This window comes from Eleutherodactylus coqui, chromosome 3 (assembly GCF_035609145.1).
Source record: "Eleutherodactylus coqui strain aEleCoq1 chromosome 3, aEleCoq1.hap1, whole genome shotgun sequence".
In the NCBI taxonomy this organism is placed as follows: Eukaryota; Metazoa; Chordata; class Amphibia; order Anura; family Eleutherodactylidae; genus Eleutherodactylus; species Eleutherodactylus coqui.
In genome coordinates, this window is record NC_089839.1 from 319787187 (window position 1) to 319814202 (window position 27016).

Consider the following 27016-nt stretch of genomic DNA (forward strand, 5'->3'; position numbering starts at 1 on the left):
TATGTGCTATAGCGTGCCATATCTATCAACTACAGCACAGAACTGTATATATGTATGATGGAACATATATGTATATTGTTATACACCATAATAGCATCCTCTAAAACCAGCATGCTTTAATGCGACATACCCTTTATTCACAGCGCAAAAACATGTGCAAATGTGATGGAGCGTGCATAAATATAGCTAACACCAAGAAGGGGGCGCTAGTTAAGTGTAAACACACGTCAGATAGGTTGAAAAACCTGCACGCTATAATATACCATACCATTTTCCCACCAATCATAATGCATGTAAAATGGAACATCTATATGTCATTGATAAAGGAAGAGAAGGAACCCCATCAGAAATAGACAAACGCCAACCGTTACTGCCAATAAGCAACTTTTATTAATTATAACACTTTCAAAAGCCAGTGGTTTAAGGGCGCACTGTAGATGACCACAATACTGACCATGGGCATAAAACAACTTTTGTAAAAAAAAAAAAATTTTGGAATTTTTTTTTTTAGAAAATTAAAAAAAAAAAAAAATTATATTGAGAAATTAAATCCACTTTCTTGTTTATTCGTAACGTATATATATATATATATATATATATATATATATATATATATATATATATATATAGCAGGATCATGACCAGGTGCACCACCAAATGACACCTATGAGACACAAACAACATATGTATAAATATCAAGTTAAAAACAAAGACAAGAGTATGACAGAAGGTGACAGGACATGTAAATTACCAAGAATGATGTAATCAAATTACAGAAAGGGGAGCGTGTAATACTCTATGTTTAAACCCCGCGGCTGCAACGTATCCAGCTCAAAGATCCACTTGAGTTCTAGTTGTTTTCGTTTTTCTTCTCTATTACCACCTCTTCTACTATTCGGCACATGATCTATTATGCGGTATCTGAGCTGGCTTATGGAATGTCCGGCCTCGCAGAAATGCTTGGCTACCGGGACATCAACTTTCCGTGTCCTCACTGTGCTCTTATGTTTACTGATCCTATCTTTTGCAGGATTAATGGTTTCTCCAACATACATTAGCCCACAAGGGCACATAATCAAATAAATGATATATGAAGAGAGACATGTGTAACGATGTCTGATATTGTAACGTTTACCAGTATGCGGATGCGTAAATGAAGATCCTTTTTGTAAGTTATTGCAACTAGCACAGCAAAGACACGGAAAGTTGCCCACTTTGCTACCACTAGTGAATCGATCCACCGCGGGGGTCCCTATGTCCGAATGCACTAGCTTATCCCTCAAATTTTTACTCCTCCTATACGCCATTAGAGGGGGAGAACTGAATTCCATCACTTCAGGATGGCAGCTACCTAGAAGTGGCCAATGTTTGCGAATCACCTGCGATATTTTACCACTAAGTGGACTATAAGTGCTGACGAATGGTAGTCTAGCCTGCTGTTCTTTCTGGGCTCTCTTATTCGGAAAAGTTTCTCTGACCTGCTGTTTTGCCTGGACACTCAATTTCATCACCAGCTCAGTTGGATATCCTCTGGCTATAAATTTCCGACACATCTGTGCCAGGCGCTCATCCAGATACTGCTCATCAACAATGCGGCGGATCCTTAAAAACTGACTCCACGGGAGTGACCTGATCATTCCCGGGGGATGAAAACTTTCGAAGTGCAACAAAGTGCTGCGATCCGTAGTTTTAACATAGAGATCCGTAGATAAACCATCGGCATATTTTCCGACCAATACGTCGAGGAACTGTATCTGGACGGTGGAATATGTCAATGCGAATTTGAGCATGGAGTGAATGCTATTGAGCTCAGCATGAAAAAGCTTGAGTGTTTCCTCTGTGCCTGTCCAAATGAAGAAGATATCGTCAATATATACCTCCACCAAGTCTGGACAAAGGTCCAGACTGGGGAGGTATATATAGACGACTCCTCAACCTCCGCCATATATAGGTTGGCATATGTGGGGGCCACATTTGACCCCATTGTGGTCCCCCTCTTTTGCCGATAGAACCTTTAATCAAACATGAAGTAGTTTTTAGACAGGACATCTTCTAGTAGGGCCATCGCAAAATTCATGCAATCCGTAGGCAGCTCAGAACTCAAAAGCCAATTTTTCACAGCCTCAAGGCCTAACTGTTGTTCAATATTCATGTATAAAGACACGACGTCAAAGGAGCCCAATATGGCATGAGATGCCACCTTGAGCCCCTTGATTTTTGCCAAAAAATCAGATGTGTCGCGGACGTAGGATTTAGATTCAAACACATATTGTCTAAGAATTGTATCCAGAAACCTGGAGGGGTTGTTATATAATGACCCTCTATCGGAAACTATGGGGCGTCCCAGGGGGGCATGAAGATTTTTATGAACCTTCGGCAAGGTATAGAGTACCGGTGTCACTGGAAATTTTACAGTCAGGAAATCATATAACTTCTTGTCAATGATGCCCTGTAATAATGCATCATCGAGGAGAAGCTGTAGGTCTCTCTGGTACATAGGGGTAGGGTCCCTTAACAGTAATTCATACGTGTCCACATCAGAGAGCTGTCTCTCTACCTCCGCCACATATTTTACTGTATCAAGCACTACTACAGCTCCCCCTTTATCTACCGGTCTAACCGTGATGGAGTTGTCGCAGCTTAATAGTTTCAGTACCTTCTGTTCCTGTTTGCTCAGATTGCATCTCCGTACCCTAAACCGTTCTGTTGCTTTAAGTTTGTTGATATCCCTACGCACCATATTTTCAAATGCATCAATGGAGTGGTCCACCACTGGGGGGACAAACGTGCTCTTGTTAGTTTCAGTTACGGATGGCGTATTTCTTGAAACCCCTGATGCTCGTACTTCACAGAGGAAATATGAACAAGCACATAAACGGCATATTTCACTCCAGCTACATGCGGCAATTTTGAAAGGATACTATGCTGCTAAGCGTATACCCAGGGGACTTAGATCCAATATACGCCCCACTTTGATGGCGGATAATGCGGACTTTTGTGCCAAATTTATCGCAATTTCGCAATGTTGCTGAATCTGGAATTTCTGCATAAAGAGATTGCTAAGGCTGCAGATGTGATTAAGGTTCTAGAGCAGGACGTGCAAGATACGGTGAATGAACAGGACTGGCTGAAACAGAAGGAGAGGGTGGAGATGATGTGCCAAAAATATAAAGAGGATGTTGAATCTGCCAAGAAGGTGAAATGGCAGCGTGATCTTGATGATTACAAGGTTGGGCCTGTGTATAACTGGCAAGCAAAGAAGAGCCCTGGTACAACACGACACGAGAACAAGGTTCTCAGAAACCAGGGGAGGAGATATAGTAGGAGACGTGAGACATGAAGGGGCCCTGGATCGGGGAATTCGTTTACCTCCGATTCCTCTGACGAAGCGGGTGTGTCTACGGCCTTTGATATCCGCCATAATGTATCTTTTTTAGGATCCCGGCCTCCGGCTTCTGGGAGGAGTCTACAGCAATCCAGAGAAAACAGAAGCGTGGTGGTCGCAAGCATAATCAGAAGAGGAAGAAGGGAGGATCGGATGACAACCAGAGCAGGGTCCAGAGAGAGCGATACTTCGGTAATTAACATTTCATCCAAGGTACTGTCCGTTGATCAAATTAATGTGTTGTCCAAAGGACTCTCATTTTGCTCAGTCCCAGCTACAGACTGGTTTTGTGTTGATCTGGACTGTAGGAGATTATTTCGAAATGTCCGTTTGAAGGCTTACTTCTCCTCAGAGGAGAACACTCTGATTGGTCAGGTTGCGCAGTCCAACTCCCGTGGGGGTTTCACCTCGAGGGATGTTTGACTGCATAACAAGAGCACGTTTGTCCCCCCAGTGGTGGACCACTCCATTGATGCATTTGAAAATATGGTGCGTAGGGATATCAACAAACTTAAAGCAACAGAACGGTTTAGGGTACGGAGATACAATCTGAGCAAACAGGAACAGAAGGTACTGAAACTATTAAGCTGCGACAACTCCATCACGGTTAGACCGGTAGATAAAGGGGGAGCTGTAGTAGTGCTTGATACAGTAAAATATGTGGCAGAGGTAGAGAGACAGCTCTCTGATGTGGACACGTATGAATTACTGTTAAGGGACCCTACCCCTATGTACCAGAGAGACCTACAGCTTCTCCTCGATGATGCATTATTACAGTGCATTATTGACAAGAAGTTATACGATTTCCTGACTGTAAAATTTCCAGTGACACCGGTACTCTATACCTTGCCGAAGGTTCATAAAAATCTTCATGCCCCCCTGGGACGCCCCATAGTTTCCGATAGAGGGTCATTATATAACAACCCCTCCAGGTTTCTGGATACAATTCTTAGACAATATGTGTTTGAATCTAAATCCTACGTCCGCGACACATCTGATTTTTTGGCAAAAATCAAGGGGCTCAAGGTGGCATCTCATGCCATATTGGGCTCCTTTGACGTCGTGTCTTTATACATGAATATTGAACAACAGTTAGGCCTTGAGGCTGTGAAAAATTGGCTTTTGAGTTCTGAGCTGCCTACGGATTGCATGAATTTTGCGATGGCCCTACTAGAAGATGTCCTGTCTAAAAACTACTTCATGTTTGATTAAAGGTTCTATCGGCAAAAGAGGGGGACCACAATGGGGTCAAATGTGGCCCCCACATATGCCAACCTATATATGGCGGAGGTTGAGGAGTCGTCTATATATACCTCCCCAGTCTGGACCTTTGTCCAGACTTGGTGGAGGTATATATTGACGATATCTTCTTCATTTGGACAGGCACAGAGGAAACACTCAAGCTTTTTCATGCTGAGCTCAATAGCATTCACTCCATGCTCAAATTCGCATTGACATATTCCACCGTCCAGATACAGTTCCTCGACGCATTGGTCGGAAAATATGCCGATGGTTTATCTACGGATCTCTATGTTAAAACTACGGATCGCAGCACTTTGTTGCGCTTCGAAAGTTTTCATCCCCCGGGAATGATCAGGTCACTCCCGTGGAGTCAGTTTTTAAGGATCCGCCGCATTGTTGATGAGCAGTATCTGGATGAGCGCCTGGCACAGATGTGTCGGAAATTTATAGCCAGAGGATATCCAACTGAGCTGGTGATGAAATTGAGTGTCCAGGCAAAACAGCAGGTCAGAGAAACTTTTCTGAAGAAGAGAGCCCAGAAAGAACAGCAGGCTAGACTACCATTCGTCAGCACTTATAGTCCACTTAGTGGTAAAATATCGCAGGTGATTCGCAAACATTGGCCACTTCTAGGTAGCTGCCATCCTGAAGTGATGGAATTCAGTTCTCCCCCTCTAATGGCGTATAGGAGGGGTAAAAATTTGAGGGATAAGCTAGTGCATTCGGACATAGGCACCCCCGCGGTGGATCGATTCACTAGTGGTAGCAAAGTGGGCAACTTTCCGTGTCTTTGCTGTGCTAGTTGCAATAACTTACAAAAAGGATCTTCATTCACCCATCCGCATACTGGTAAACGTTACAATATCAGACATCGTTACACATGTCTCTCTTCATATATCATTTATTTGATTATGTGCCCTTGTGGGCTAATGTATGTTGGAGAAACCATTAATCCTGCAAAAGATAGGATCAGTAAACATAAGAGCACAGTGAGGACACGGAAAGTTGATGTCCCGGTAGCCAAGCATTTCTGCGAGGCCGGACATTCCATAAGCCAGCTCAGATACCGCATAATAGATCATGTGCCGAATAGTAGAAGAGGTGGTAATAGAGAAGAAAAACGAAAACAACTAGAACTCAAGTGGATCTTTGAGCTGGATACGTTGCAGCCGCGGGGTTTAAACATAGAGTATTACACGCTCCCCTTTCTGTAATTTGATTACATCATTCTTGGTAATTTAAATAATGATTGGATCACAGCACACGTAAACCCTGTATATCTCCAGGAAAGATATTCCACTCCAGAAGGTGCTCGCTCTCAAGAGTCCTGGATCCTGGACCGTATTCCAAATAGCAAAGGAGAGTAGATAAGAGCAGCACTCAGGGGTTGATTCCAGAAAAACTTTATTGCCCACAACGTTTCAACTCAGAAGAGTCTTTGTCAAGCACTTGACAAAGACTCTTCTGAGTTGAAACGTTGTGGGCAATAAAGTTTTTCTGGAATCAACCCCTGAGTGCTGCTCTTATCTACTCTCCTTTGATTCTTGGTAATTTACATGTCCTGTCACCTTCTGTCATACTCTTGTCTTTGTTTTTAACTTGATATTTATACATATGTTGTTTGTGTCTCATAGGTGTCATTTGGTGGTGCACCTGGTCATGATCCTGCTATATATATATATATATATATATCTAACGTTACGAATAAACAAGAAAGCGGATTTAATTTCTCAATATTATTTTTTTTTTTTTTAATTTTCTAAAAAAAAAAAAAAAAATTCCAAAATTTTTTTTTTTTTACAAAAGTTGTTTTATGCCCATGGTCAGTATTGTGGTCATCTACAGTGCGCCCTTAAACCACTGGCTTTTGAAAGTGTTATAATTAATAAAAGTTGCTTATTGGCAGTAACGGTTGGCGTTTGTCTATTTCTGATGGGGTTCCTTCTCTTCCTTTATCAATGACATATAGATGTTCCATTTTACATGCATTATGATTGGTGGGAAAATGGTATGGTATATTATAGCGTGCAGGTTTTTCAACCTATCTGACGTGTGTTTACACTTGACTAGCGCCCCCTTCTTGGTGTTAGCTATATTTATGCACGCTCCATCACATTTGCACATGTTTTTGCGCTGTGAATAAAGGGTATGTCGCATTAAAGCATGCTGGTTTTAGAGGATGCTATTATGGTGTATAACAATATACATATATGTTCCATCATACATATATACAGTTCTGTGCTGTAGTTGATAGATATGGCACGCTATAGCACATATGTCCCATTTCCTCTTTCGAGTATGAGATTAGTGTGTCATGATTATCGCTTAGCGCTGCTATAACAATTGGGCAGTGACATCTTTGACAGCGGGAGACCAATGGTCCCAATGTACTGGTTATGAATATGGACTTCTATAAGGAGGTAACTAGCAATTCCCCCGCAGTAACAGTCACTACTGTTACACCCCTAGTGGACACTAATAGGAAGACCTGGGATCCATGACTGGGCAGCACTTCCAGACACACAGGTAAGTTCAATTGTTTTTAATAGAGTGCACTATTTAAATGTTGTCTTGTGCATGGTGTATCAGCTTGACAAAGGCCACGGTGCATGTGGCCGAAACGGCGCTGCTGAATATGCTACGCTTTTATTGAATAAAAGTTTGGAGGTTTTTTATGACCTGAGTTCTGCCTGATTGAAAAAAAGAAAAAAAGATCCCAGCGCGCTGCCTTTCCCTTTCATATAATCCCATACCACTCACTGGTATATAGAAAAGGTTTTATTTAACCCCTTCACCACTTATACTAGCAGCATGCTAGTTCTTCCTAGTCTACAATCTAATAGCAAAAACAATTAACTGATATATTGATCTACAATTTTCTTAACAGAGAACTTTATATAAGTTATGGAGGAGAGAAGGGAGAGGAAGACATGATGGAAACCTTTATATATATTACATGGAGAGAAGGGAGAGGAGGACATGATGGAAACCTATATATGTTACAGGGGGAGAGAAGGCAGAGGAGGACATGATGGAAACCTTTATATATGTTACAGGAGGAGAGAAGGGAGAGGAGGACATGATGGAAACCTTTATATATGTTACAGGAGGAGAGGAGGACATGATGGAAACCTTTATATATGTTATAGGAGGAGAGAAGGAAGAGGACATGATGGAAACCTTTATATAGGTTACAGGAGGAGAGGAGGGAGAGGAGGACATGATGGAAACCTTTATATATGTTATAGGAGGAGAGAAGGGAGAGGAGGACATGATGGAAACCTTTATATATGTTATAGGAGGAGAGAAGGGAGAGGAGGACATGATGGAAACCTTTATATATGTTACAGAAGAGGAGAAGGGAGAGGAGGACATGATGGAAACCTTTATATATGTTACAGAAGAGGAGAAGGGAGAGGAAGACATGATGGAAACCTTTATATATGTTATAGGAGGAGAGAAGGGAGAGGAAGACATGATGGAAACCTATATATGTTATAGGAGGAGAGAAGGGAGAGGGGGGCATGATGGAAACCTTTATATATGTTACAGGAGGAGAGGAGGACATGATGGAAACCTTTATTTAGGTTATAGGAGGAGAGAAGGGAGAGGAGGACATGATGGAAACCTTTATATAGGTTATAGGAGGAGAGAAGGGAGAGGAGGACATGATGGAAACCTTTATATATGTTATAGGAGGAGAGAAGGGAGAGGAGGACATGATGGAAACCTTTATATATGTTATAGGAGGAGAGAAGGGAGAGGAGGACATGATGGAAACCTTTATATATGTTATAGGAGGAGAGAAGGGAGAGGAGGACATGATGGAAACCTTTATATATGTTATAGGAGGAGAGAAGGGAGAGGAGGACATGATGGAAACCTTTATATATGTTATAGGAGGAGAGAAGGGAGAGGAGGACATGATGGAAACCTTTATATATGTTACAGAAGAGGAGAAGGGAGAGGAAGACATGATGGAAACCTATATATGTTATAGGAGGAGAGAAGGGAGAGGGGGGCATGATGGAAACCTTTATATATATTACATGGAGAGAAGGGAGAGGAAGACATGATGGAAACCTTTATATATGTTACAGGAGGAGAGGAGGACATGATGGAAACCTTTATATATGTTATAGGAGGAGAGAAGGGAGAGGAGGACATGATGGAAACCTATATATATATAACATGGAGAGGAGGGAGAGGAGGACATGATGGAAACCTTTATATATGTTACAGGAGGAGAAAAGGGAGAGGAGGACATGATGGAAACCTTTATATATACATATTACATGGAGAGAAGGGAGAGGAAGACATGATGGAAACCTTTATATATGTTCTAGGAGGAGAGAAGGGAGAGGAGGACATGATAGAAACCTTTATAAATGCTACAGGAGAGGAGAAGGGAGAATGGGACATGATGGAAATCTTTAAGTGTATTACATGAGAAGGGAGAGGGAAACATGATGGAAACATTTATATGTATTCCAGGAGGAGAGAAGGGAAATATGATAGATAGAGGTTTCTATCTATCTATCTATCTATATTACAGAAGGGAGAGGAATAGTTGGTGGAAACCTTTATACATGTTATAGGAGGAGAGAAGGGAGAGGGGAGACATGGTGGAAACCTTTATCAAAGTACTAATGAGCACTTGTCTGTGAGTTCGTGTGTGTGTGTTACATGCTCTCCCCCTGAATACATGAAGCAGAGCCAAGCGAGTGCGAGACGGAGGAGCAGAGCCGATTGTGTGCGAGATGGAGGTGCATGTGGTGGCCTGTGTGGGAAGCGTCAGAGGGTGATTAGTGTGTGCAGGCCTCTGCTGTGTCGGTTGTGATCCCTGTTGTATGGGATGAAGAATAGATGTAGCAGAGCTGTATGTGTGATGTGCATGTGGCAGAGCTGTGTGACACGCGCATGTGGCAGAGCTGTGTGTGACACACGTATGTAGTAAAGCTGTGTGTGACACGCACATGTAGCACAGCTGTGCGTGTAATGTGAATGTACCAGTGCTATGTTTGACGTGGGTGCATGTAGCATAGTTGTGTGTGATGTCCATGTAGCAGAACTGTATGGTGCATTGTGCCACCAGAAACACTTGTGCTGGAATTTCCTAATTAATACTAGCACTAGTAACCTGGGCAAGTGCTACTTCTGTGAATGCCGCCTGCACTTGATTGCATACCTATTTATCTGGAGTACCCAAAACCTTTTTGTACATGTGACTCAAGTTATGTATAGATTCCTATTTCATATCTTTGTTGGATGGCTGCAGCAGGTTCTGTCGACACAGATATTGGACAAAACAAAGTAACCTCCAAATAAATGTACTTAATTGCAAAGACTGTGATATCCACTTGGCTGATCACTATGTACTGTATTCTATGTGCAACACAGTTGCCCTTGTGATCTTGCTTGTGAACCATCTCAGCAAGAGGGTTTGAATAAAAAATCCATGCTGGGGTAAAAGAGAAATTGTATTCTGCCCCTATCGAATTGCAGAAAATTGCTCAAGTCCACCCAGTCATGCGTCTGATGTTGACCATAGGGAAACACCTGTCTACACTTCTAGGGGAATTATGGCCTTCAAAGCGCATGAAACTTTGAAAAAATTTGGTCACTGAAGGAAAAATTCCTAAATCGGAACCAATCTTTGCCAAAGATTATGTCCAAATTTCCTATCGAATATCCTGCCTTTAAGTTATACTTGCCAGTCCTGAATCTTTAAAAGAGCCCTCTTCCAAAAGTTAAAGTGGATACTACCTGGTGTCCAGGCATATTATGGTACCTGCTCTAACAGGTCAAAACTTCAAGAGCCTAGGATTCGCTGGCCTGAGGGTGCAGTTACAGGGGCTTCTAGGCCAGTCGACATGCAAGTTTCAATTCACCGATGGTTTAACAGCTCATTTAGCCTTGAAAACGGATAGTGAGAGCATTAGGCCTATACATGGTCCTTGCCAGCAATGTCACTTTCCCCAGGAACTAAGCCATAAGTAGCATGGCTATCCCAGTGGACATCTATTTCTGCAGCGTCAAACTTCTAAGTGCTAATATTGGAGAGGTATTGCTAGCTCTTAGCAGGTAACGTTGACAGCCAAGTCTGTGGCCTAGTCTACCACAAATAGTGGTACCCTCCACGCATGAAAGTCCTCCTCAGAGGCAAAAATTCAGAAAGAGGCACCAGAAAGCTACAAAGCCCCATAGCAGGTCAGTCTGGATGGCTATGCAGTCAAAGGTTCTGCACTAAGGTCAGAGGCTCCCATGGAAGCACGAGTTCAGAAGCCACTTCGGCTAACTTGAATTGAGTTCTGGAGCCAGGAAGCCACCTCCAATATTTTTTCTGAGCTGGTAAAGTATGATCTCAGATCCCTGGGTTCTATATATTACCCTATAATGCGTGCCATCCTGAAGACTCCAGGTCTACAATTTCCAAAAATGAAGATCCTAGAGGAGCTCCCTACTCCAAAGAAAAAGGAAAAGGAGTTTACTTTCCAACATTCAAGCATGTAAAAGGTCAAGTACTGCTCTCAGATTTCTTAACTACTTCTACAAGCAGTTAAAAATTCAGACTTGAGAATCAGATTCATGAGCTTTTTAAGCAAGGTAAGGATATTTACCCATTTCCCTGCTTCAAAGGAAATCACTAATAACAACTGTGCAGCTAAAACACAGTATCAAGGACCTGCAATTCCTAGTTCATCTTTTCAGCATCTTAAACCTTTACTTACACTGGTGGCCACTATAGCTGCCTCTTTAAGAGCACATGGAGCATATGTGGTCTTCATACCTGGCCCATGAGCTAATAAATTCTATCTTTGGACTACTTTCCAGTTACTCCAACATTTGAGTTGGAAATCACACTGGGAAAAGTCTGGTATCAGGCCATCAAGTTGTAGGCTTTGTCATAAATTCCTAGAGATATGTTGCTGCTTTTCTCTTCATGGTAGGAAAATATCTTGGCAGCAGGGCCTTAAAGGGGTTGTCCCGCAAAAGCAAGTGGGGTTAAGCACTTCTGTATGGCCATATTAATGCACTTTGTAATATACATCGTGCATTATATATTGGCCATACAGAAGTTATACACTTACCCCCTCCTGGTGCTGGCGTCCCCGTCTCCATGGCGACGAGCAAACTGCTTCTCTGGTCGCCGGAACAGTCGCGCTTGCGCTGAGGAATCCCCTTCTGTAAGGTCCTTGCTCACGAGCTGCGTCCTGGCTCCTCCCCCTTCTCAGTGTCATCGCATAGCTCCGCCCCATCACATGGTGCCGATCAGCCAATGAGGTGGTTGGAATCGGCAATGGCGCTCAGACAGCAGAAGAACATCCACGGTGCACCATGGGAGAAGACCAGCGGTGCACCTTGGGAAATGATGGCGGCGGCCATCTTGAAAGAAGAATTTTTATAACTTCATGAAACGATCTAACGGTGAGTAGAAACTCTTTAAAAAAAAAAAAAAAAAAAAAAAAAAATCGCTTTCCAAGGGTAGATTATCATGTTTGCTTTAGGAGGAGGACTGGGCAGAGAAAAAAATTTACAATTTTGCCGCGGGACAACCCCTTTAAGCCAGCTCCTTGAATCTATGGCACTTATGCTCTCTAAAGTAAGCGATCCTGAGCTTATAGAAGTATAGCCCTAACGGGTTTAACACTTAATGCACCCTGCCATCTTTAGTATCTCTCAGAGCCAAGGCTAGCTTATATATTCCCTACAATTTTCCTTGATACCAAGAATATTGATAATCAGCCAAGATTGGGCCATGGTAATAATTATCATTTTGTGCTGGCCAAAGAGATCATGGTGCACCCAGCTCATGAGTCAAGGATATTATTGGAAGCTTTTTCAAGTACAGAACCTGGTGTCTTGGAGCACTTGACACTGCCCAGACCTTTAGACATTCAACTTGACAGCCTGAAAGTTTGACCAGCCTCTCTTCTAATCCAGAGAGCTTTTGTGACACAGTCCCGAAAACCTTGGCACAGCCTACGTCTCAATCCACCAGCACATACGTTTACAAGAGGTTTTGTATATCTAACTCTAGAGTTAGGCTCTCCGTGACAGATATTGTGTTTTGTCTGTCACGCCTAAACAGAAAGTCCATGGCCCAACCTCACTGAATCCTGTTAACTGCTACATCCCAACTAAGTTTGGGAGTCAATCCAAACTTCCAGAGCGAGGCTTGGACTATGGCTGAAAGCTCTTTGACATTCAATCTAAGAGAACGCAAAGCTATCTATAGAGCACTCTACATTTTGCTCCCCAGATTACAGGGAGATCTGTAAAAGTAAAAATGGATAGGATGCCTGTTCTAGATTTCCTCAAAAAGGCACTCTATCTCAACCCCTTCTAACGGAAATGGGATGATCTTGTTTGGACCAAATAAGGGAAATGGTCTGCAAGAATGAGACCTAGGACTTCTAGCTAAATGATCCTTGGCTATAGAGGCCGTGCCGAGAAGGATCCTGAAAACTGTATTCTAGGATAGAAACTTTCATTCTCAAAATAAGTCTTGGCTCTAGTGAAAAGAATCCTAAGTGGGGTCTACATCAGGATATCTACCATCTTCAGACCACTGACAAAAGAGGGACACTGTTTTAGGCCTAAAAAATGGTTTTAACTAATCTCCTTTTGAACGTCTGGTGAAGGTTCCACATAATTATTCTTAAAGGGTAACAATTCTTGGCCAAAACAGCTGCCAAGTGTATATGGACAAGGCTTTGCTCTCCATCTATGGATCCATACTATAGATTCCTGTCTGAAAAGTTCTTGCTGAGGCTACTGCTACAGCTCCCTCATTTGTAAACTGTAATTAGGTCATCTGCCTTCCAGTACTCTCTCTGACCCACCTTCTCAAGAGAAATTTGTTCCCCATTCCAAAGATCTATTTAGCCAATAGTGAAGATCAGGAAGGTTTAATATTTATTTATTTTATGGGAGGGGAAATAAGGCCTAACCTGAACAGATAGAACACAGAGACCTCTAATTGGGTTTATTTTGGTCACCTAATTTTGTTTCAGCCCAAACTACTAGAGCCAAGTCTACCTCTTAAGCTGAGTAAAGTTTGATCCAGTTGGAATCAAGGTTGCCATGCAGCTTTGAGCTAGCACTATACCTTTATCAACCATTATAGGTTGAAATTTCAGTTCTCTGAGAAGATTGCTCGTGGGCAGTCAATTTCAAGTTGTGCCATGCATGATGGTCCTCCCTTTAGGGTGATTACTTGCTAGATACCCTTGGTTGTGCTGCTGTGGGACATAAGGAAAGCATTGAATGTTACTTTTTTCTCTTAGCCCTAACAGCACAAGCCTCCCACCCTAATTATATACTATTCCTTTGTAATAAACACAGGGTGGGAGGGGCTACACATCCTTATACGGTCAGGGGGCTCTAGTTGAATTTTTTAAATAAATCAGAGACTTGTCCTACTTTGAGAGAATGGTCCACTAGAAAGGCTATGCATGCAGTTGGCCAAAAGAAATCACCACGAAGGAGGGGGCCATCAGCCCCAGCACACTCATGCAGTGACAAACAATCACGGGATTTTAAATTTGCAGAAAGCATGTGTTTCTAAGGTAGCTATTTTTGCATCAGTATTAGTACACAGGCACAAGCCTTATCAAAGCATAGACATGGGATGGATGATGATCCACCCAAACTTGGACAGCATGTTCAGAGGGATGTGGAGACTCTAGGTTGGCCGACAGGGTTTGGGCTTTTTGCATGAGGTCATCAAGATAGGAAATGGCCACTATCCCCTTGGAATGGAGGCTCGCCATCATGGACACCTGAACCTTTGTGAAAACGCAAGGAGATGTGGTCAACACCAATGCAAGAGACTTGAATTGATAGTGATTTAATCAGATGACAAAGTGAAGAAATTGCTGTTGCGCAGGACAGAAGGGTACATGAAGGTGGATATGCTTTATGTTGATGGATGACAGCAACTCCTGCAGTGCCCACCAGACCCCATGCAGCATCAGAGTATCAGTACATAGGGTACTGACATAGTATTGTACAAACGAGAGCCATTTCAGTTCAATAAATAAAAATACAGAAATCAGTGTAACATTATGTCCCCATGATGTCATAAGACTTATAAAAGGGACTTTTTTATTTTAGTGGTCTTTGCTTCTGGGTACTCAGCTGTCTGACAGCCGAGCAACCGATTGCAGGACCAGAAGCCTTAATCCTGTGCTGTATTTTTACAATAGCCATATACTTACAGTACTTGGTCCTTAGAGGCTTTTTCCCCCCTTCCTCTTGCACTGATCAATGACTCCTATAAGGGGATGTTCACACATCGTGGATGTCTCACGGAATTAAATTAGATCACGATCTGATTCTATCATATAACAAGTACATGAAGCAGCTCTCCCTGACATATAAATGTCCCCAAGCTGAAAGGAATAGACAAGTGCCCCTCCACCCCATGCAATATTTAGTGCCGTAGCACGGAGGCAGCGTCTCCATTAACGGATGATCACATGACTGAGCAGAAGATCATCACAGGTTAATTTATATACAGGAAGTCTCAAATGTACATCAAAATGTCAGAGGAAATGCAGAGACTGCAGCACCCCCTGTGCACAGATGACAGAACACATCAGCAGCAGGTTAAGAGTCCATACTCCTTTTCCCCATCCGCTTCTTTTCCAGGAGAGAAATTACTGCCATGTACTTGAAGTCACTGGGGTTGTGGTTGAAGGTCTCCACCAGCCCAAAATGATCTCCGGCATAGAAAAGCTGAACCTGATTGGCCAAACAATGCGCTTCCTGGACGTTCTGCAAAGAAACAACTCCCATCATCATCTACCAATCACAGACCATTGGGGGCGAGAGTCATTGTACTGGAGAGTCATCAATAGTATTCTCCCCCGAAAACCCCTTTAAGTTAATTTTACAGGGGGCAATTATTCCCCGAATTCTCACCAGAAAAAGCGAATTTGGGCGATAATTTTCCCATGTAAATGCAACCGCTAACAGGTCACTGAGTGAAAAGTTGCTCACCTGCCAGAGACTCTTGGTTTTTAGAACTAAAAACCAAGTGACTGGCCATGTATACAGCAGTTTACTGTAAATGGAGGCGGATGGGCCGCAACGATTCCTAGCTGCTCCGCCTCCAATCACTTGTAAAGCACAGGAAGGATGATGGTGGAATGGCTGTTGAGCGCTGGCGTGCCATGTCAAGGTACCCTAAGTTAAGAGTAGATCTGCCACTAGAATAAGCTACCCCTAAACACAAGCATTGGGTTTCCATCAGTATGCAGTGGGTGTGGCTGGTTTATGAGGAAATACTTTACCAAGAACTTAAAGTCACATTCGCCCATCATTAATACGATTCCTTTGTCTCCCTGGAGCTCACTGTAGTGATAGAGGATCAGCTGACTTGGTGCAGAATCACCTGCTGTCTGCAAAACAAAATATCTAGAAAGTTTAACCAGGGTGATGGGGATGAGTGGCCCCCCCCCCCTCAAAGATCCCACCTCCACGATCCCTCCTCATTCCCCCCTCTTCTAAGATCTCCCCCTCCCCCCCCCCTCCAAGATCCCTCCTCCCCTGAGATCCCTTCTCCCCCCCAGATCCCCCACCTCCAAGATCCCTCCCAACCTCCAAGATCCCTTCCCCCTCCCCCCTCAAGATCCCTCCTCCCTTCCCCCCCCACTCTTCCAAGATCCATCCTCCCTTCGCACCCCCCCCCCCCCCTCTTCCAAAATTTCTCCCCCCTTCCCCCCCTTTTCCAAGATTCCTCCCTCCAAGATCCCTTAGTCCCCCCTCCAAGATTCCTCCTCTCTCCCCAATCCCTCCTCCAAGATCCCTCCTACATCCACCAAGATTCCCCCCCCCCCCCCAGGTCCCTACCCCCTACCAGATCCCTCATCCCCCCCTTCCAGCTCCCCCCCCCCCCCAAGGTGCCTTCCCCCTCCCAATCCCTCTTCCTCTCCCCTCCCCCTACCCAGATCTCCCCCCCCCCTTCCCCCCCAGATCCCTCCTCCCAATTCCCCTCCCCCCCTTTCAAAATCCCTCCTCCCAACTCCCCCCCCCCCCTTCCGAGATCCCTCCTCCCCACTCCCCCCCCTCCTTTCGAGATCCCTCCTCTAAAGTCCCCTCCCTCATCCCTCCCCCTCCCTCATCACTGCCCCCTCCCCCCATCACTCGCACTCTCCCCCCCCCCCCCCCAACTTTTTACAGTGGCCTCACCTGGATATTCAGCAATGTAGTGAAGTGAAGTTCCAGCCCTGACCACTGACCAACAAAAAACTCGTACCCCTCCTTCCTGGGCAAAGCATACAGAAACTGCAACAACAAAGTGGAGGAATGAGACAAGGGGGCTATAATCCCTTCCCCTCCCCCCCCCCCCAACACCACCCTAACCAACCGGATTACGTTAATATGCAAGATCTCTGTACTGCATAATATGGCCACAACAATGACCGCTGCCCCCTCCCCCAATTGCCAAAACCACAACGCTACTCACTGAAGGGCAGCACTGGGATCGTCTCCAGATTAGGTCAAAGGTGTCTCCCTGCAAAGAAAGAAATAGTGAGGGACTCCAAACCCCCTGCACTCTCAGACACAGCGCTACCCACATACCCCTCCCCTACAGACCCGTAGCGCCCGCCCACTGCCCCTACAGGCCCCCCCCCCAGGCCCGGCCTCCGCCCGCCCGCCCCCCGGCCTCCGCCCGCCCCGCTACGCATTTCTACTTTGTCATTTTCTGCCACGCACCGGGATGACTGCAAACACAGCGTCTCTGGTGGCAAAGAACTGCTTCCAAATCTAGAAGAACAAAAACTATATTAAAAAGGTATTCACCACCTCCCACGTGACCCAGCAGGCGGCATCCACCCCCCAAACGTGACCTAGTGGGCAGCAACAACCCACTCTCACCTGCGCAATGTCTTCTGCACTTTTGTGCTTCACCTGCTCAACGTTCAGCAGCGAGTTCAAGGTCTAAAGGGAAACAGATGAGAATTTCAGCGGTTCCACGAGTCCTCCTGGCGCTCCCCTCCCCGCATTTGGAAAACTTTGGATTTGTGGAATTGCTGCAAGTTTGCAAACTATGAAATAACTACGGATTTAGTTTCACTTTGTTTTTTCCACGGTGGAATATTCGGCCTCGTTTTTCAGCGCGGATTCTGCACTAAAGCTGTGCGCTGATAAAACGTGAAAAACCGAGGATCCGTCTTGGAACTGAATGTTCACACCGACAAGGATCCGATTGTAATACTTGTGTGAACGAGGCCTACGGGGGCAAATATTTTCCAAAAGTTCCCCCTCTAGGCTCCGCCCTCACCTTGTTGCTTGTGAATCCTTCCTTCATTGAATCCAATTTGACCTGGAAGAGAATTAGCATCAGAGTGGAGCCAAGATCATGCCCTCAGCGCGGTAGGCGGGGCCAGGGAACACAGCCGTCTGCGGCAATCCGTCGGCTCCGCACATCCCATCACTTACCTCCAAGGACCGCACGAACTCTGACTGCGTGGAAGAACCGACCGGCTGTTTCTGTACTTCTTTCTTCTCCATACGAGCGCCAAACGCTACCGGGTCGGCCCTGCGGGGGGAGTTGGAAGACGTGAAGCCCCATAACACAGTCCTTCAGTGAACCCCCCCCCAATAGTCAGAAGACAGGCAGACGCTCCTTGGGCTCATAAGAGTGAGACTGCTGCTGCTGTGCCACACACCGCCGGCTGGGGGCATACCCGCTATGCCACACCCCGCCGCCGGGGAGCGCACCCACTATACTACACACTGCTGGGGGGGCTGCCGGTGGGGTCGCACCCACTATACCACACACCGCCGACAGGGTAGGGGCACATCTGCTGCTGCACCACACATCACCGCCATCAGGGAGCACACCCGCTATACCACACACGGCCGGCTGGGGGGAGCTGCACCTGCTGCTGCAGTACCACACACAACCATCAGGGAGCACACCCCCTATACCACACACCGCCGACGGGGAGCGCACCCACTATACTACACACTGCTAGGGGGGCTGCCGGTGGGGTCGCACCCACTATACCACACACCGCTGACAGGGTAGGGGCACATCTGCTGCTGCACCACACATCACCGCCATCAGGGAGCACACCCGCTATACCACACACGGCCGGCTGGGGGGAGCTGCACCTGCTGCTGCAGTACCACACACAACCATCAGGGAGCACACCCCCTATACCACACACCGCCGACGGGGAGCGCACTTGCTGCTGTACCACACACCGCCGCCGGGGGGCGCAGCTGCCGTACCACAAACCACCATCAGGGAGCGCACCGGCGCAGCTGCTGGATCTTGTCCCGGTATTTCCCATAGAATGGATTCTCTTCCAGTTCCGGCTCCTTCCTCACTGAGAAAGCGCGGAAGGACACGAGGCCCGGGAACACGGCACCCACCGGCCGGCTCCTCACAGCTAGGAGCCCTCTATATCCCAACACCGCAGCCGCCATCTTCCCATCCTCCCCCATCCACATCCGGCAGTGCAGGCGTTCTGCTCGGCTGGAAACACGAACCAGCGAACAGCGTTCCGGTCACCTGCCTGGTCCCTTATAGTATGACCCCTCCCCCTCATAACCGCCTCACGCTCACTTGTCCCCTCCCGCGACGCCTCCTTCTCCTTGGCGACGCATTGGACAGCAAAAGTCGCCATCCAATCAGCAGACAGGAAGTGTTTGAACTGTCCAATGAGAAGCGACGAGCGGTGTTTTAAACTGGTCGTATGCAAGCAAGCCATCAGAAGCGTGAAGGAGCCGAGCGATTCCCGAGGCAGCAAGAGAAACAGCCGGCTATGTCTCTCCGCGTAACACGGGTGAGTGGCTCCTTCACACGGCGCCGCGTACCGGGCGGCAGCGGGCCTTATTACTACCGGTAGATCATCAGTACGCAGCGCCGTGTACGGATGTCATGGACGTGTGTGTGGCGCGGCTGGGGCCTGTAGGGGAGTCCTATGGGCTCCTGTGTGTGTGGCGGCTAGGGCCCCTGTGTGGTGCGGCCGGGGCCCATGGACCGCTGTAGGGGAGGGGTGATGTTCCTTTGGGGTGTCCTGTGGGCCCCTGTGTGTGTGGTGGCCCAAGCCTCCTGTTGGGTGTTGTGCGGGCCCCTTTGGGGGGGGGGGCGGTGTTCTGCAGTCCCCTGTGTGTGGTGTGGTTGGGGCCCCTGGACCTCTGTGGGGGAGGGGTGATGTACCTTTTTGCGGGTGTCCTGTGGGCCACTTTGGGGGGGGGGGGCGTTCTGCAGGCTGCTGTGTGTGGTGCGGCTGGGGCCCATAGACCTCTGTGGGGGAGGGGTGATGTACCTCTGGGGGTGTCCTGTGGGCCCCTGTGTGTGTGGCGGGGCTTATGGACCCCTGGGTGAGGGGTGATGGACCTCTGGTGGTGGCCTGGGCCCCCTGTGGGGTGTTGGGTGGCCTGCGGGCCCCTGTATGTGGCGGGGCTCATGGACCCCTGGGTGAGGGGGGGGGATGGACCTCTGGTGGTGGCCTGGGCCCCCTGTGGGGTGTTGGGTGTCCTGCGGGCCCCTGTGTGTGACGGGGCTTATGGACCTCTGGGTGAGGGGTGATGGACCTCTGGGGGTGTCCTGCGGGCCCCTGTGTGTGGTGGCCTGGGCCCCCTCTGGGGTGTTGGGTGTCCTGCGGGCCCCTGTGTGTGTGGCGGGGCTTATGGACCTCTGGGCGAGGCGTGATGGACCTCTGGTGGTGGCCTGGGCCCCCTATGGGGTGTTGGGTGTCCTGCGGGCCCCTGTGTGTGGTGGCCTGGGCCCCCTCTGGGGTGTTGGGTGTCCTGCGGGCCCCTGTGTGTGGCGGGGCTTATGGACCTCTGGGTGAGGGGTGATGGACCTCTGGTGGTGGCCTGGGCCCCCTGTGGGGTGTTGGGTGTCCTGCGGGCCCCTGTGTGTGGCGGGGCTCATGGACCCCTGTGGGGGAGGGGTGACGTACCTCTGGGGTTGTCGTTCAGGGGTCCTTATCTGCTGGTATTGCCTGTTACATGGTGGTCGTGTGCTGACTGACCGCCTTCTCTTTGGCCCCCGACAGTTTTGTACGCTTCCAGCGCTGCGCTAACCGCTGTCGCACCGTTCCTCTTGGGCTGCTGTTGGACTGCTGCGCTCTGTTCTGTCTTTGGCCGCCCCCACGCGAAATGAACAGGCAGAGGTTTCAGCACAACCTGGTACCGTGTTTTTGGTAGCGTTAAATGCACGCTGGTTTTCGTGGTGGAGAATATAAGCCCTACCCCGAAAATCAGCCCTAGCAATACTTGATGAAAGCAAAAAAAAAAAGCAATAGTTCCCTCCCATGGTCGTCAGCGGCCCCTCCCATGGTCGTCAGCGGCCCCTCCCATGGTCGTCAGCGGCCCCTCCCATGGTCGTCAGCGGCCCCTCCCATGGTCGTCAGCGGCCCCTCCCATGGTCGTCAGCGGCCCCTCCCATGGTCGTCAGCGGCCCCTCCCATGGTCGTCAGCGGCCCCTCCCATGGTCGTCAGCGGCCCCTCCCATGGTCGTCAGCGGCCCCTGTAGGCTTCCCTGTACTTGTCAGCGCTGACAAAGCATTTTAGTGGTAATGGGGTTTGAAGACCCCGCCTCCAGCAAAAGCCTGTTCTAATTGGCTGACCCAGTGCTTCATGAACCAATCAGCCATTCAATGAATTCACGCAGGGCACCCACGGGGAAACACGAGCGTCCACAAATAAAATAACGCCTGTGGATTTGATCTGTGGACCTTTTTGGTCTGGAAAACAAACTGCAGCCCATTTCAGGGCGGATTCCGCACGGACGGCTGCCACTGAAGGCAGTTGGATTGCAGACGGGCCGTGGATCGGACGGCTGCCACTGAAGGCAGTTGGATTGCAGACGGGCTGCGGATCGGACGGCTGCCACTGAAGGCAGTTGGATTGCAGACGGGCCGCGGATCGGACGGCTGCCACTGAAGGCAGTTGGATTGCAGACGGGCCGCGGATCGGACGGCTGCCACTGAAGGCAGTTGGATTGCAGACGGGCCGTGGATCGGACGGCTGCCATGGTTTTCTGAACTACAAGCTCTGCTAAACAAATCTGCATGCTTTAATTAAGCTGCAGCTGCCCATGTCTCCCTGTGGGTGGCTTGAACTGTGTAATGTCCGCCCGGGGGCTCATTGGGCCTAAATGAAGGTGTGCAGAGCCTGGTTTCTGAGCAATCCGTAATGACTGGTTAGTGGGAACCTTGTCCTGATGAAAGCGGCTGAAGACTTGGTAATCTACACAGCTGCTCTACCTGTTGCATCACTCCAAGAGCCCAACGGGGGGCCTAAAAAGGGGCAGCAGAAACTGACCAAGAATAGTCGTGGAAGGACACCGATAACACGGCAGTCCTCGTGTTACCAGAGATCTCTGGAGGAGACAACAGAACGACTCTGTATGGCTTCCGCTAACGACTTCTCTTCTCTTACAGAACATGCTGTCAAATGCTGAGAACACTATAAAGAGTGGTGTGGTTGGCAAACGGGCACTGGTGACTAAGCCGGGCCTGCGCCCCCGTACTGCCTTGGGTGACATTGGAAACAGGGCGGATACAAAGGTGCCAGTGAAGAAGGTAAGAGCGGTGTCTGCAGTCTGCTTGAGTGGCTCCTTGTGTCACTTGGCCAAAACTTGTCTGCTGTTTCTCAGGATCTGAAGCCAGCTGTCAAGGTTGTCAAGAAAACCAAAGCGGCAGAGAAGGCGCCTGAGCCCAAGAAGGTGGAAAATGCCTGCCCCAAAGTCCCAGAGGTAGGACTCATCCCCCAGTGCTTGACACAATTGTGCATTGCAGCAGTACAACTACGAACTGGAGGGTCCCTCATAAGGTCAACTGGATGATTGCCCCTTCTAGAGCTCATAATACCACAGGCATGGCAGCAGTCACCATATTCAGCCCCTCCAGCTTCAGTGTTACTCTTATGCTGACATCTTGGCAAACTTGTCACTTAGGTGGCGCTCGGTTCCCCCAGTCCGATGGAGACATCAGGGTGCCTTCCAGAGGAGCTGTGCCAAGCCTTCTCGGATGTCCTTATTGAAGTGAAAGATGTGGATGCTGCTGATGATGGGAACCCCATGCTGTGTAGTGAATACGTGAAGGACATCTACTCATACCTCAGAAGTCTGGAGGTGAGGACTTGTATCTGTTTTATGTCGAGGGTCGTAGGGCAAATCCTGCACCCGGGCAGAAGAACAAAAAGCCAGTGGGCACGACCACTGCAATCTGCACAACATTGGACTGATCCCCTCACTGTCTAATATCTAATCTGTGTCTCCTCCCTTTCAGTTTAATCCCATTGCTTCTTTCCTTGTACAGATGAGAATAGGGCTGATCCCTCTGCACTGTGACAGCCCTTCAGATATTTGTAGACCCTCAACAACTTAGTAGATATTTAACCCCTTAAGGACAGCCTATTTTAGGCATAAGAATGTAAAAATTTTTGCGGGGCTTTTTAATCCACTTTTCAAAAGCCATAACTTATTCTTCGACATGAGGGCTTGTTTTTATTGGTACCATTTTGGGGGGGTAAATCTACTAGACTGTAAAACTTTTTAAATTTTTGTTCACATTGCTGCATTCAAAGTCCTATAACTTTTTTTTAATGTCTATTTTTGCATGGATGGAGCTCTGCGAGGGCTTGTTTTTTGCGTGATGAGGTGAAGTTTTTATTGCTACAACTCTTGGGGTACATACAGCTATTTTCATCACTTTCTGTGTTTGGGAGGTAGAATGAAGAAAAAGCGTTTTGCCTCTTAAAGCGTTTTTTTTTGCCATGCAGGATAAAGGGTATTTTATTGTACGGGTCATTACAGATACGATAATGCCAAATAAGTGGGATTTTAATTTTTTAATTTAATACACATAGGGTAAAGAGCGCATAAGGGTTTTTAGTAAAAAAAAAAAAATTACCCCCCCCCTTTTGTAGGGAACCGTAACTGCTATGATAAAGCATTACAGGACTTCTGTACTGCAATGCCTTATCGCGGGCAATGGAAGGCCTGGGTGTCTGGCATCCAGTTGCCATGGCAACCCATTGGCCTTATGGGATTGCATCATGGGGGTCTGATGTCAGAGAGAGCATGCTAAATCCTTGACATGCTGTCTTATACATAGATCGCAGCATGTACAGGGTTAAAAGTGGAGAACAATGTTCTCATTGATCTTGGGTATTGCAACAGGAGCCGGAAAAACGTTGAGATGGCTATATACCTGTATTCTGGTGTTGGCAGTCAATGGCATGGACCCGAAATGAGGGAAGAGGGTGAGGATATTCCTCCCTGAAGACTACATGCTGTGCAAAAATAGCAGCTACAGGACACTTGGTGTGGGGGTGGCAATGAAAAATGTTGCAGAAGTTACTGAACAAGTATATGAAGTGCTTGGAACAGGATGTACACTAGCGATCATTCATCTGTCCATTCTGAATGTAGCATATGCAATCCCAAAATGGCCCTTTAACCCCTTAACGACCAGCCCATAGTGTTTTTACGTCCTCCCGAAGTGGGCTTTATTCTCTGAGGACGTAAAAACATGCTTCCTGCAGAGAATAATGCCCCTCGGGCTGTGGACGTTGACAGCTCCATGCTGTTGGTGTCCGCAGGTAGCTGACAGCATGGAGCTGTCATCCCGGGCTGTTCGGAGCCCCCCCCCCCCCCCCCCCCGCATTGCGATCGGCGCTATGCAATGGATAGCGCCGATCGCAAAAAAGTAAATAAAAGTGCAATAAAAGTTAAAGATTCAGCTGCTCTGATGGATCGGATCCATCAGAGCAGCTGAAATTACTCACCGATGTCCGCCATACGACTCCCAGCTGTCCCGATGCTCCGGGCGCCGTAGCCGTCCTTCTGCGCATGCGCGCCAGGCGGCATTACGTCAGCCGCATGCGCAGAAGGCCCGGCAGCGCAGGAGGCTTAAAATCTCCCGGCTCCTGTAGGTAGCCGGGAGGCAGGAGATGTCAGCGGGGACCGCGGTGAGCGGTCCCGGGGACCACGGTCGCCGTTATGCAACGGATAACGACGATCGCGGAAAAGTGTAAAAAAAGAAAAGTTTCACCTCCCCCTCATGGATCGGATCCATGAGGGGAGGTGAAAATACTCACCTCAGGTCCGCCGATGTCCTCCGGCCGGTGTTGGGACCCCTCGCTGGCTTCTGCGATGTGCCGATGCGGCGCGCATGCGCAGAAGCCGGCGAGCCCGGCAAATTCAAAATCTCCCTGCACCCGGCTGTCAGATAGCCGAGTGCAGGGAGATATGACTGGGGACTGCTGTATGCGGCTTCCAGTCATATGATCACCGTTATCCATCAGATAACGGTGATCATATAAAGTTAAAAAGTAAAAAAAAAAAAAAAAAAAAAAAAGTTAAAAGTAAAAAAAAAGGTTAAAAAGTTAAAGTTTCATCTCCCCTTATGGATCGTAGCCGTAAGGGGGGATGAAATTACGTACCCAAGGTCCCGGATTTGTTCCCTGGTCGGATGTTGATCCGCGGATCTTACCCCAGCTTTGGCGCATGCGCCCGTCAGCATGATGGCAGACGCATGCGCAAAAGTGAAAGATTGCCCAAGAAATGTAAAATCTCCCTACTGCTGGCTACCGAAGGTAGCCAAGAGCCTGGAGATGTCACGGGGGGCCGCGGTATGCGGTTACTGGTCACGTGATCGCCGTTATCCAATGCATAATGGCGATCACGTAAAAGTTCTTTAAAAAGTGGCAGTTTCATCTCCCCTCACCGATGCAATCGGTTGGGGGAGATGAAACATCTTCTCGGAGGCTTCCGCATTTGAATCCAGATGCGATTATCCTCCATGGATCCTGCCAGCTGCTGCGCATGCGCCCGCCGGCAAAATGCCGGACACATTCGCAGGAGCCGGGGAGCCCAGGAAATTTTAAATCTCCTTGCTCCCAGTGACCAACAGTCGCTGAGTGCTTGGAGCAGTGACCGGAGGCCTCGCTGAGCGGTCCCCGGTCACATGATAAAGTAGCGAACTAACATTAGGCCGGTCACACATGACCGGAGAGGAATTACCGATTCTGCATGCGCTTGATCAGCGGTAATCCACTAATCAATCGCATGCATTGGATTATACAATTCCCCCCAATTAGCGGGTCGGAATTACGTAATCCACTCGCAGAAACAGAACACAGCATGCTATATTTTACCACGAATATCTGCGACCTAGAGCCCTTTGTGCTCTATGACCGCGGATATACTCGCACCCCATATGCAAACACATTGTGTACGGGCTGCGGGTACCGGGGCCATCTCTAAGCGACGGCGCGGGAAATGCAAACAAAAAAACGGTGTACTGCGCATGACCGTCTGTGTGAGTAGGCAGTTATGCGCAGTACATTACGCAACCGTACGCAGGGTCACAGCCGGGCTCACAGATGGGATCCGCTGCAGGCCTCCACAAGCGGATTCCGCCTACGGCTGCGTGAGCCCGGCGTTATTCAGACCGCTACCTGTAATACGTACTTTACAAGAAGCCCCGGGAACGCTCGCCTTCCTGCAGTTCCAGGAGCAGCTTGTTGAGCGCCTTCTCTGTGAGACCGCTGCACTGCAGCAAGATTACAAAGCTTCACAGCGCCACTTTCTACACCCCATCCCCGCCGCTGAGGTTACGAAATACCCCCCAAAATACATGAGAGGAGGGGGGGGGGGGGGGGGGATACCCGGTTTTCTTGCCCCATGTGCCCAGCCCAACCAGCCTCCGTAATTACCCCTGTCTTCGGACATAAAACGCAGTTTATACTACCTTTATCTAATATTTAGGGAATGCCAAGAAATGGGGGGGGGGGGGGGGGGGGGGGATTATTTTTAGGAAGTCAAATTTTTTTCCGTATAAGTGGGCAGTGGGGCCTGGAATTTATTCAGTTCTGCCCTGAAATCCAGCGGGCATTCCCTCCATTATGGGCCTAGCCATGTGTCCTGTAAGTAGATTAGGGCCACAATGGGTATGTTTCTGAACACGGGACAAACGGGGGGGATCCATTTTGGGGTGAAAGTCTTCATTCCTATGTACACTACAAAAAAAACAGTTTTTAAATTGATACAATTGCCAAACAAATGAAAATCGTAATTTTTTCCTTTTGCTTTGCTTAGATTCATTCAAATACTTTGGGGTCAAAATACGCAGGACACCCCTAGATGAATTTGTTAAGGGGTCTAGTTTTTAAAATGGGGTCATTTGTGGGGGTTCTCTATCGTTTTGGACGCTCAATGGCTCTACAAGTGGGCAATGGGGACTGGAATTTATTCCGTTGTACCCTGAAATCCAACGGGTGCTCCTTCCATTATAGGCCTAGCTATGTTTCCTTTAAGTAGATTAGGGCCACAATGGGTATGTTTCTGAACACGGGACAAATGGGGGTATCCATTTTGGGGTGAAAGTCTTCATTCCTATGTACACT

At 47.7% G+C, this 27016-nt stretch overlaps 2 protein-coding genes and 1 long non-coding RNA gene across 7 annotated transcripts in view; 2 read left to right on the forward strand and 1 right to left on the reverse strand.

Annotated features, from left to right (window-relative positions):
* Positions 1–6517, forward strand: part of LOC136620070 (uncharacterized) — a 54947-nt gene extending 48430 nt beyond the window's left edge. Inside the window, exons 2-3 of the long non-coding RNA XR_010791130.1 lie at positions 3438–3598; positions 6262–6517. This is a non-coding gene — a long non-coding RNA (uncharacterized lncRNA). The remainder of the gene's footprint in view (positions 1–3437; positions 3599–6261) is intronic.
* A 7947-nt stretch (positions 6518–14464) lies between these two features.
* Positions 14465–19173, reverse strand: ATPAF1 (ATP synthase mitochondrial F1 complex assembly factor 1). Of its 5 annotated transcripts, none has more exons than XM_066598066.1 (9): positions 19139–19173; positions 18080–18179; positions 17922–17963; positions 17516–17578; positions 17354–17404; positions 17103–17150; positions 16826–16921; positions 15928–16035; positions 14465–15409 (listed from the first exon to the last, which is right to left on the reverse strand). In XM_066598066.1, exons 2-9 carry the CDS (start codon positions 18149–18151, stop codon positions 15242–15244), a joined length of 648 nt encoding a protein of 215 aa, XP_066454163.1. In that variant the 5' UTR covers positions 18152–18179; positions 19139–19173; the 3' UTR covers positions 14465–15241. The 5 variants fall into 5 exon arrangements, with proteins under 5 accessions (XP_066454163.1, XP_066454162.1, XP_066454159.1 ...); XM_066598065.1 differs by having other exon boundaries at positions 19022–19155; XM_066598062.1 differs by lacking the exon at positions 19139–19173 and adding an exon at positions 18903–19131.
* Positions 19174–19287: 114 nt separating this feature from the next.
* On the forward strand, positions 19288–22880 carry LOC136622058 (G2/mitotic-specific cyclin-B1-like). Its single transcript, XM_066598067.1, has 4 exons — positions 19288–19434; positions 22045–22185; positions 22260–22358; positions 22560–22880. Exons 1-4 carry the CDS (start codon positions 19345–19347, stop codon positions 22863–22865), a joined length of 636 nt encoding a protein of 211 aa, XP_066454164.1. The 5' UTR covers positions 19288–19344; the 3' UTR covers positions 22866–22880.
* Positions 22881–27016: the final 4136 nt, after the last annotated feature.

Excerpts from the sequence above, each read along its gene's own strand:
- ATPAF1 (XM_066598062.1), bottom strand. The coding sequence starts at position 19,099 with ATGTGGATGGGGGAGGATGGGAAGATGGCGGCTGCGGTGTTGGGATAT. Across the intron at positions 17,579-17,921 it reads AAGGATTCACAAGCAACAAG|ACCTTGAACTCGCTGCTGAA; the intron begins GTGAGGGCGGAG and ends GTTTCCCTTTAG. Across the intron at positions 17,405-17,515 it reads GTGCAGAAGACATTGCGCAG|ATTTGGAAGCAGTTCTTTGC; the intron begins GTGAGAGTGGGT and ends TTGTTCTTCTAG.
- LOC136622058 (XM_066598067.1), top strand. The coding sequence starts at position 19,345 with ATGCAAGCAAGCCATCAGAAGCGTGAAGGAGCCGAGCGATTCCCGAGG. Across the intron at positions 19,435-22,044 it reads TGTCTCTCCGCGTAACACGG|AACATGCTGTCAAATGCTGA; the intron begins GTGAGTGGCTCC and ends CTTCTCTTACAG. Across the intron at positions 22,186-22,259 it reads CAAAGGTGCCAGTGAAGAAG|GATCTGAAGCCAGCTGTCAA; the intron begins GTAAGAGCGGTG and ends GCTGTTTCTCAG.